Here is a 10,834-nt window from a genome sequence, read left to right on the forward strand (position 1 = left end):
CCTACATGTGGACCCCGTGCCCAACAACACACCTGTGGGACCCTCCCTGCCCAACTACCTAATTGAGGACCCTCCGTGTTAAACTGCACAAGTGGGCCCCAAGCTGCCCAGCTACCTAACTGAGGATGCTCCCTGTCTAACTACCCATGTGTGGGACCCGACTTGCTCAACCACCTACATGTGGGACCCAAACTGCCGATATACCAACATGTGGTACCCTCCCTGCCCAGCTACCTACTGTGGAACCCTCCCTGCCCAACTACCTAATTGAGGACCCTCCCTGCCTAACCACCCACATGTGAGACTCGAACTGCCCAAATACCTGTAAGTGGGACCCTCCCTGCCAACCACCTACAAGTGGGCTTCAACCTGCTCAGCTACCCGCATGGGCACCCGAACTGCCCAGATACCTAAATGAGAGACGTGCCCTGCCCAAGTATTTACTCTGGGACCCTACCTGCCCAACTACCTAAAGTCTGACACTCCCTGCCTAACTACCTCCAGTGGGACCCTGCCTGTTAAACCATGTACAGGTGGGCCCTGACCTGCCCAGCTACCTAAAGTCTGACACTCCCTGCCTAACTACCTCCAGTGGGACCCTGCCTGTTAAACTACGTACAGGTGGGCCCTGACCTGCCCAGCTACCTTATTGAGGCTGCTCCCCGACCAGCTACCTGCAAGTGGGACCCAACCTGTACAACCACCTAAATGAGGGCCCTGACCTGCTCAACTACCTACAAGGGCACCCTACCTGCTAAACCACCTACAGGTGGGCCCTGACCTGCCCCTGTAGGCCTTGCAGACTTGGAACGGGGTCTCGGGCTGGCTTCGGTTAGTGGGCTCTCCCGCAGCAGGTGATGAGAGGCAAACTCCCCTGGGTCTGGATCCCAGCGTCTGGGCTGGCTTCTGCAATTCCAGACGTTCCCCTTCCTCACCCCGTTTCCCCCTTCCCTGCAGTACTTGTAAGATGGCATGAGTGAAATAAATTATCTTTTCTCCTTATTTCTCTTTACAGAACCGAGGAATAATGAAGTTATCCTTAGCCTCCTCCTCAAGGCTTTTCCTTTTGGCGTCTTAAAACTTGAGAGATAAAGTGGAATCCCCAGAGAGGAGCCAGCAGGCTCCTGGGGCGCATTTTCCCACATAAATCTGCCAGGACTAGGCCCCCATCCAGGACTTTCCTTGGCTGGGAGGATCCCGAATGCCCGTGGCGCTCCCCTGTAGAGGCGTTCCTCCCTGTTTGCCTGGATTGCTTTGTTAAGCTGAAGGGTTTTCCTGGACTTTTATTTTCCTTATCACTCAACCTTCCTGCCCACACACGCTCTGCACCTGAGATATCACCAATGTCAGCAATGCCATCATTTTTAAATCGGTGTAGTTACATTCCAGCCCTCCTGCTTTTCATCACCAGAGCCAAACCAGGAAAGACTTTGAGGTGTGATGGACAAATGAGGGAGCGCTGCCTGTGCTCGCTGCCTGGTCGACTGCCCTCCTTCCCCTTGGGGCCCGCTCCCCTCTCTGTCTTCGGCTGGCTCGGCTGTGGGGGCGAGAGCCTGATGATTGATCAGTGGGCAGCAAAGAACCAGAACCAGCTGTTGACTTCCTCTTGCCCTTACCCTCCGTTGAGAGCAGGCTCGGATCCAGCCCGCTTGTTGCTAAGAGGCCTTTTCATTGATGTTCCTACCAGCTCAGCAGAATGTCCACCTTCGCTTTCGCAGAAGCAATAATGATAGTGTTCGCTTAAAACAGCTGTCTCGATTCTGCCTTTTCCTAGGTTTCATAGATGAGCTAGAACTTCTCCAGATAATCAGATCAGTCCCAGATTCATTTCTTGGAATTTTATATTTGACAATATTTATACTATACCAAACTAATCTGTAGTTTTTAGATGTGTTGGTTAAAACATTTTTTGAAAGCAGTAAGTTGATAGAAAAAATTTTTTTTCTCCTCTATTTAGTGGAAGGCCGGGAAATGCCCACTGTCAGCCTAGGGCATGGTACATTCCCAGGGACCTTCTCCTCTGGGTCTAATACCTTAGGTTCACGGGTTTAGGACAGAACAGGCAACAAAGCAACAGCCACACAGAGCCATGTAGCCTGACCCACACAGCAGTAGCAACAGCAATGGCCTTGTCCAGGCCGGGGTCTGACTGAAAAACAGGTGACTCCTTCCACGTTATTAAGTTTGTCTGGACACTTTCTGAACGTGGCTTGTAGGCACCAAGCCTCACATACTCGCGATGGCTGGGATCTGTGTATTCAGCCTTTGTTCGGTCCAATAAACTTTGAGTAGATGGTCTTGATTACTGTGTGTTTATTTCAGTTTTGATTTTTAAAAAATCATCTTTTTGAACCCATTAAAATTTGAGCTCTCTCTCAATTTGTGCCTGTTACTCTCCAACACAGTGCGAAGTCCTAGGCCCACCCTCTTAAAAATATGCAAGCGCCACGGCCATTAAGAGACGCACAAGAGGATTTGTGTTCCTTTGGGGGGATGCCCACTCATACACCTGGATTGTGATTCCTTCCAAAGAGCTAAACACACAGCCTGTCAGTTCACAGTACTCCTTTCTTCAGGTGGTGGGGTACCGCGTACTTCTCACAGGCTCCTTCTCCTCCGGACAGGAAAGCAGACTGTAGAAATAACTTTCCCGGCGTGACTAAGAGAGGCTTGGATTTGGGACTTCAGTATTTCAGCTTCTAGATGCTGCTGTAGTCAGAAAACCAACTGTTAGCTGTTTGGGAGATACGGGGTTATTGCAGAAGGAATATGTTAGGACAAGCGTAAGACCAGACATCGATCGGATCCCCCTGTAGACAGGGTTGGGGTGCTGGTTGGACAGTGCTGTGCCGTGCAGGGCCAGGGGTCAGAGGCTGTGCTGAAGCTCTGCCTCCTGGTGGGTCTGCAGGGACCAGAGCAGACCCTGCCATTTGGTTTACGTCCTCTGAAGGTGGCCCGTGCCGAGCCAGTAGGGCGGTGTGGAGGGGGGGAACCGCAGAAGCCTGAAACCGAACGGGGAGCCCATGCCAGCACACAGCGCCCAGCCTCGCTGATGAGCACAGCGCAACAGAACAAACAAGAAGCAAACCGTGGCTGCAGAGTCTCAGCCCACCCTTTCGTGTTTGCACTCATGGGAGGTGTCCCGTGCTGATCAGATGGTGTGGCCCAGCTGCAGAGAGAGAACAGAACATCACTCCCAGCATCCCCCCGGCCCCCCAGCCCGTGTGTGGTGAACATAAGGCCGATCTCCAGCCAGGCCTGTTCCCTGGTAAAAGGGCCAGGGCCCCTGCTGGCTATAAGGTGTCTTTGTTGTGCAAACTGGAAAGAGGCGCCCCTTCCTCTGGGCAGCGAGACCCCACACCCACCCTTGTCCCTGGGCCAAGCACCCTGTGCACACATCTGTATGCTCCCGTTTCCCAGCCAACTGTGTTTCTTCTTCCTCCACTTTTGGCTCATCCCTCTAAACGAAGGCTGTTTCTAACATGTCTCTTCATAGGCTCTCTAGCCGCCTAATGGAGCACCTCTGCTTCCTTGTGGCCTCCCGGGGAGGTGTGTAGTCAACATTAAAGAGAGGCCTGGGAATTCCCCGGCGGTCCAGTGGTTAGGACTCCGAGCTCTCAACTACCGAGGAGCCGGGTTCGATCTCTGGTCCGGGAACTAAGATCCTGCAGGCCGTGCGGCATGACCGAAAAAAAAGGGAGGCCCACGGGGAAACTGTAGCACCGAGAACCTGAATGATAACTTGGGATCCCCAGATCTCCAGGGTAAACCCAAGACTTGGAACCCCAGTTTGCAGAAGTCTCAAGTTAAGTTTTTTTAGACCAAATCAGCTCCTGTGTTAAGAGTGGGTTTTGTTTTAGTTTCATTTTCTTCTTATTCTGGAAAGCAAAGCAGTAATACCGGAGTGAGGAGTGTCCCGACTCCACGGGATGTGCACGGCCTCTCTCTCTCTCTCCCCTGGTTTGGGAGCATCTTTTTCCTCTTTATCCTTTCTTCTTGACAGAGTTCAGAAAGAACAGCTGGCTGCCATCTTCAAGCTCATGAAGGACAACAAGGAGACGTTTGGCGAGATGTCGGACAGCGACGTGCAGGACCAGCTCCGGCTCTACGACATGTAGGCGCCTCCACCCGTCAAGACGCCGCCACGGCGGGGCCGTGACTCTGCCCCAGCCCAGGACCGGAGCCCGCGCCACTGTCAGACTTCTGTAGGCTTCAGTTTATCTCATATACATAGATGTAGAGGTAGATCATATACAGAGTTGCTCAGTTCTTGCAATTGAGGTATCATGTCACAGGAATCAGGACTGTTGTCTTCAGAGAAGAAAAATCCCTGACTTGCTTGGCTTCTGCCTGCTGGTGAGCTTCCAGCTGTCACGCGGGCTCCCCTCCGAGGCTGTCCTCTGATCCAAATTCGACCTTCCGTGCAGACCCTGAGCAGGCAGCGGCCCAGAAGGGCTGGCTCGAAGCCTCAGCAGCCCCAGCACGTGGTGTTGAAAGGATTCAGGGGTGCTGTGGGATGGGTATCAGGTCCCACTGCCTGAGCATCCAGTCTAATAACACTACACCTTCTTCTTCCTTAGAAGGATTTCTGGACACTTCTGTAACTGTATGGAAGCAAGCGGTAGGGGAGCATCCCTAAAAAGCAAAAAGTCTGATTCAAAGGCTCACCTTCGATCCTGGACCAAAGCAACAGTATCAGAGTTAAGACCCTCTAAGTCTCTCTTATAATTAAGACTTCTGTGAGTGCTCATCACACACCTAGACCTGTGCTAGACGCTGTCAATGGAAATAAAATACACAACACAGTCCTGCCTTTAGCGAGATTAAAGTCGTGTAGAGGGGAATTCCCTGGTGGTCCAGTGGCTAGGACTCGGCGCTTTCACTGCTGACCCTGGTCGGGAAACTAAGAAGCTGCGAGCCGTGGCGCGGCCCAAAATAAATAAATACATAAAAATAAAGTCCTTTGGAGAAGCCAGGCATGTGTGCAGGAAAAGAGAACCTCACAAGTCAGCATTCAATAAAATGCCAAAATGACCTCACAGAGAGAGCCTCGGCCACCTTAGCACATCAGTAAAGTTCAGTGAGTCAGTGAGTGCATGACGACGGAGATAACAGCGATTCTTCCGTTCTGCCCAGGTCCTGTATCTGATCACCCCACTGGCAGAAAAATTCACAGCAATCTGGATTTAGGAGGGTACGCTAAAGGGACAACCTAAGAAGGTTCTTGAGAATATTTTTTATTTGCTGAAATAAAACTAAACACAAAATTAAAAGAAGCAGTGGCGTTTTACGTGCCACAATTTAATAATTATCACGGGATCACAGTGAACCTTCTTTTATCCTCTCTTGCTTGTTAGGGTTTTTCCCAGGCCTCCCCCGCATCACTGTAACTGCTTTTGCTTCTTTGCTGGCAATCCATAGCAGGAGGGTCTGATCTGTGTGTCTGTTGTTATATCCAAATGTCAGTTCTTTTTTCTTTTTTTAAAAAATATTTTTATCTTTTTTGTTACTGCTTTTTAAAACTGTTATGATTTAAGTATTGTTTGTTCTCTCTCTCAGGTCCCAAGGACCCCCCTGGGTTGTTTTTTATCTCCCTGCCCCCTAAATGCATGTCAGCAGAACTTGCACTGCCCTGTAGCCACTTTGTATCTCTTTCTTTACCTCCTTCTTCCAGTTCTTCTTCTCTGATTATACCAAACAAACAGAAATGACTCGTGGGTACGTGAGTCAAAATTCTCATGGCTATGGGAAAAGTAAACTGAAGGAACTTTTCTATACTTGGTTCAGCTAAGATGTTCCAACTGCAAAGAACTGAAAACTCCAACTCAATTGTCTTAAACAAAAGGAGAATTAGGGCACAGGAGGAGTCCAAAGGCAGAATGCCTGTAAGTCCATTAGGGTCAGGGCCCAAGCTACATTTCTCTTAACTTGGTCTTCCTTGCACTGTGGGCTTTGTCACAGACCAGCTCTCCTCATGGTTGCAAGATGGCTGCAGGAGTTCAGATATCACATCGAGGAGCAGGAAAAGGGCCATCTCTTCTTTGTGTCCTAGGAGTGAGGGAACCAATTCAGGTGCACCCTCCCCTTTTGGGTCCCAATTGGCCAGAATGTCATGTGTCCATGCCTTCACCAATCACTAGCAAGGAGATGGGACCACCATGGTTGGCTGAGATGCCTGGGGCTGGGGCCGCATCCCCTGAACACTTAGCCATCCAGAGGAGGGGGCCACTGGACCTCACTGGGTCTCTGTGAGAAAGGGGTGGGAGGGATGGTACTGGGTAGACAGGACCTGTCACCTGGTGGGGACTTGGAAACCAGGGTCTGGAGTGCCCAGAATATGTGACACTCTTCCTGGGTGGTGGTTCTGTTGCCCAGGTTCTGGGCCTCTGATGCTTTGTGGAAGCACTGCTGGCTTGCTACAATTTTTGGGCGGCTCTGATGCCTTTTCCAGATAAGCTCCATCTTCTGTTTATATGATTTCTGTCACTTCATCTGCTTCACTGGCACACCAGTTGCCAGAAGAGTCCTCTTAAAACAAAACCCATTTCCAACTGACACCCATATGTCCCACCAGATCTCAGTATTGCTACTAGTCAGGAAAATCAAAGCACCTTCGAAAAAATGTACCTGCAGACTCAGAATTTGTTCTTAAAAGTTCCCGGGAGTCAATGCGAGAACTTAACAGATGACCATAAGATAACAGCCTACCCTGCAAGCTGAAAGCAAAAGGAAACATTTGTTTGTCCATAAGTGTCGGGAGGACGAAAAATCGATACCATCTGGGCCACTGCATCGTCCTTAACAGAGAACCTTGTCAAATTTTGGATTTTTGTCAATTTGATAGGTCAAAAATGTTAGCTCAGTGAAATTTTAATTTGCATTTTTCTTACTATGTAAAAGTTTGCACAACCATTCAAATATTTAGGTGCTCCTTGCATTTTTTTCCCCCTGTAAAGTGCCCGTTCCTGTCTTTTCCTGTTTTCTATTGACCACCAAACACTTAATCTCAGGTTTAATTCACCGAACAGCACCCATTTCCGATTATCTGGCCATAATTTGGGGTACAGCACCCGTCATCCTCAAGCCCTGATCCTGAGTTGAGAAGGGAACCTAGATAATTCCAGGAAAAGCTCACCAAATTCAGGAGCCTTAGTGGGAGTCAAAACACCAACAACAGTAGAGCTCCGTCTGCAGTACGATTTCAACCAAGTGTTAATTGCCTATTTTATATACTCTGAAGAACCACTCACCCGCAGATTGGACCAATCATTCTCCACGGCCAATATCCTTAGCGGCGCCTCAGTGGTTCAAGCATCTGCCAATCTACTGCGAAGGCGGAACTCTTGATTGCCATTGGGTACCGCATCCTCCCATCGCTCCCCGCCTCCACCCGAGCCCGCTTCCCTCTGAGGTGGGAATTCCGGATGTCCGGTCGCGTCCAGACAGGTTTCCTCAGTGATTGACAAGGGCCTTTGTCCAATAAGGAGTGCAGGCTGGCTCATCCCGCCCACACGCGGTCTTGCTTAGATCCTCCACGGCGGAGGCAGCCGGGGACTGGTTAGGGGCGGGCCTCTCGGCCCGGTGGGAGCCCCCAGGGCTTTCTTGGAGCCCAGCCACTGCCGGCCGCCAGCCCCTCTGGGCTCAAGTCAAAAGATCCCTCCTCGAAACAAAAAAAAAAAAAAAAAAAAAGATCCCTCCTCGAACCGAGTTCCCCGCCGCGTCGGGGTGCGGCCTGGCTGTCTTGACTGGGCCTGAGCTGTCTTGACCGGGGCCACCTCTTACTTCCCTACCGAGGCCAGGTTCCCACAGCTTAGCAAACAGCAAAGCCTGAGCCGCGCACCGAGCTAGACCCAAGATATGAAGACGAATTCGAGCCGGTCCCTTCACCCCAGGAGCCCACCACCACCACTACCTTCCCCCCAGCACGCCCCAAGCCCGCCCTAGACTCCCAGACCACTGTCCCACCTCCGAATCCAACACACCCCCAAACCCCCCTGTTATTCACGTTCCCATTATCCCCGCGCCCAAGGCAAAATCCAGGAGATCCTTCTGATCAGGCAACTGCACGCACCCATATATTCTCACCAAGGTGTCTTTGGCATTGGGCTGACCTTCAAGAAGGTGCAAGGAGAAATGAGTCACACTCTCCCACCTGTGCTCACCCTTTCACGTTATGCCCAAGGCGCTTAAGCTAAGGTTTGCCAAAGCAGCTGCTGAATAAGTGTGAAGATCAAGTTGGACTCACCACCTGGCCTGAGTGATCAAATTGTTTCCATTCCGACACCCAAATCCGGCCCACTGGAGGCTCCACAGCCTTAGAGGTTTCCCACCAACATCGAGTCTTTGGGCCTGATGGTGGCCTGGGTCCTCTACAAATGAAAAAGAGAGCCATGCCCCAGAGTAGGTTGGGTCATCAGGGGTTACTGAACTGTTAAAAATCCATCTGCAATCAGGGTTTTTTTGGTAAATTTCATTTCTCTCATCTCCTTATGTACCTTAATTACTTTCTGTTGAGCGCTCCAGCAGGGGACAGGTTATATTGACAGGTTGTCAGTTATTTAGCTTCTTCAAAGGTTGATCATATTCACCTCAGAACTGTGTTAGGCGGTGTCTTTGGTTCCCTTGTAATCAGCTTCAATGATACTGCAAGTTGAGTTTCAGGAGAGGAGACAGCTGGCAAGGGGAATGAAATTAAGAAAATTGTTCCAGGAAGAAAAGGTTTAATGAAGGAAATGGGAGCAAAGGGACAAAACACATAGGATTCAGATTTGAATATTGAGTGGTGTGAATTGGCACATTTACCCTTTCAGACATTTATTGAGTCTGTCTTCAAGCAAAAACGCTATGCTGGATGATGTAATGCAAAATGCCTAGGTGAGAGGAAGGTTCACTAACTTTTTGGAGCAAGTGCTAAAGGCAGAGAACTGTGTGCCTTGCCAACGCTCTCTCATGAATCTTCACAACAACTCTGGGAAGGACATAACGTTCTCCTTCTACAGAAGAAGAAAACAAGATTCAAAAAATACTGATGATCCAATTTAAAAGAAAACGAGCAAAGGATCTTAATAGACTTTTCTGCAAAGAAGACATACAAATGGCCAATAAGCACATGAAAAGATGTTCAGCAGGCAAATGAAATGTAAATCAAAACCACATGGAGGGCCTCCCTGGTGGCGCAGTGGTTGAGAGTCCACCTGCCGATGCAGGGGACACGGGTTCGTGCCCCGGTCCGGGAAGATCCCACATGCCGCAGAGCGGCTAGGCCCGTGAGCCATGGCCGCTGAGCCTGTGGGTCCGGAGCCTGTGCTCCGCAACGGGAGAGGCCACAACAGTGAGAGGCCCACGTACCGCAAAAAAAAAAACCACATGGAGACACCACTTCAGGATCCCTAGAACGGCCATAATAAAAAAGACAATAACAAGTGTTGGTGAGAATGTGGGAAAATTGGAAGAGTCACACACTCTTGATGGGAATGTACAATGGTGCAGCTGCTTTGGAAAACAATGGCAGTTCCTCCGAATATTAAACAAAGAATTGCCATGTGACTCAACAGTTCTACTTCTAGGTATAAACCTGAGGAAGTGAAAACATACACCCGTGCTCACCACAAAAAGAAATGGTGATTATGTGACGTGATGGAGGCGGAAATCATTTTGCAATATATGTGTATGAAATTAATCCATTGTACACCTTAAACTTATACAATGTTATATGTCAATTATAGCTCAATAAAACTGAAGAAAAACAAAAAAACATGTCCACAGAAAAACTTACAAATGAACGTTCATGGCAACATTACTCATAAGAGCTAAAAGGTGGAGACAAGCCAAACATCCACCAGCTGAAGAATGGACCAATAAAATGCGGTAAATCGATACAACGGAATATTACTGAGCAAGAAAAAGGAATGAAGTAGTTACATGCTACCACATGGATGAATGCTGAAACTATTACACTAAGTGAAAAAAGCCAGATACAGGACCTCCCTGGCGGTCCAGTGGTTAAGCCTCCGAGCTCCCAATGCAGGGGCCACAGGTTCGATCCCTGATCGGGGAAGATCCCGCATACCGCATGGTGTGGCAAAAAAAAAAAAAAAAAAAAGCCAGATACAAAAGACCACATATTGTATCATTCCGTTTATATGAAATGTCCGTTTATATGAAATTTATAGACACAGAAAGTAGATTAGTGGTTGCCTAGGGCTGGGGGTTGGGTGGCAGGGAAGAGGATTGACTGCTAACGGGTACAGGGTATTTAGGGGAAGGGATGAAAGCATTCAAAATTGATCATGATGGACTTCCCTGGCGGTCCAGTGGTTAAGACTCTGTGCTTCCAATGCAGGGGGCGCGGGTTTGATCCCTGGTCAGGGAACTAAGATCCCACATGCCACATGGTGTGGCCAAAAAACCCCGAAAAACGGAAAAAAACTGATCATGATGATGTTTGCACAACTCTGTGAATATACTAAAAACCATTGAATTGACTGCTTCAAATAGAGGAATGGTATGGTATATGAATTATACCTCAACAAACCTGAAATATATATAGTTCTTGATTCTGATATACACAGGTTTTGCTTTTGGTTGTGTCTGGTGGCATTCCAGTCCAAGTGGCAACATGAGCACGTATTGTGGACGCCTCAGTAATATTTTGATTTTTTTTTTTTAATCTGTAACCATGAGGGAAAAAAAGACATGCCTTGGGTGTGTAACAACACAACTAATGTTTACTGTGAGCTTGTGCCTGGCTCTGTGACGAGAACTTGATGTTCTGTGTGATACAGTCCTTATGAGAAAAGTGCTGTGTGGCAGTTTGGGCCCCCGGGAAACCAAC

At 49.0% G+C, this 10,834-nt stretch overlaps 1 protein-coding gene and 1 long non-coding RNA gene across 2 annotated transcripts in view; one reads left to right on the forward strand and one right to left on the reverse strand.

The window, feature by feature from the left end:
• Positions 1–5,276, forward strand: part of MXRA7 (matrix remodeling associated 7) — a 30,244-nt gene extending 24,968 nt beyond the window's left edge. Inside the window, exon 4 of the mRNA XM_067717239.1 lies at positions 4,004–5,276. Coding sequence (XP_067573340.1) covers positions 4,004–4,118 — 115 coding nt within the window. The 3' untranslated portion in view covers positions 4,119–5,276. The remainder of the gene's footprint in view (positions 1–4,003) is intronic.
• On the reverse strand, positions 2,010–8,237 carry LOC137212985 (uncharacterized). Its single transcript, XR_010937738.1, has 2 exons — positions 7,136–8,237; positions 2,010–6,048 (listed from the first exon to the last, which is right to left on the reverse strand). It is a non-coding gene; the product is annotated as an uncharacterized lncRNA (long non-coding RNA).
• Between the last annotated feature and the right edge of the window lie 2,597 nt (positions 8,238–10,834).

Source organism: Pseudorca crassidens, chromosome 19, assembly GCF_039906515.1.
Source record: "Pseudorca crassidens isolate mPseCra1 chromosome 19, mPseCra1.hap1, whole genome shotgun sequence".
Taxonomy (NCBI): domain Eukaryota; kingdom Metazoa; phylum Chordata; class Mammalia; order Artiodactyla; family Delphinidae; genus Pseudorca; species Pseudorca crassidens.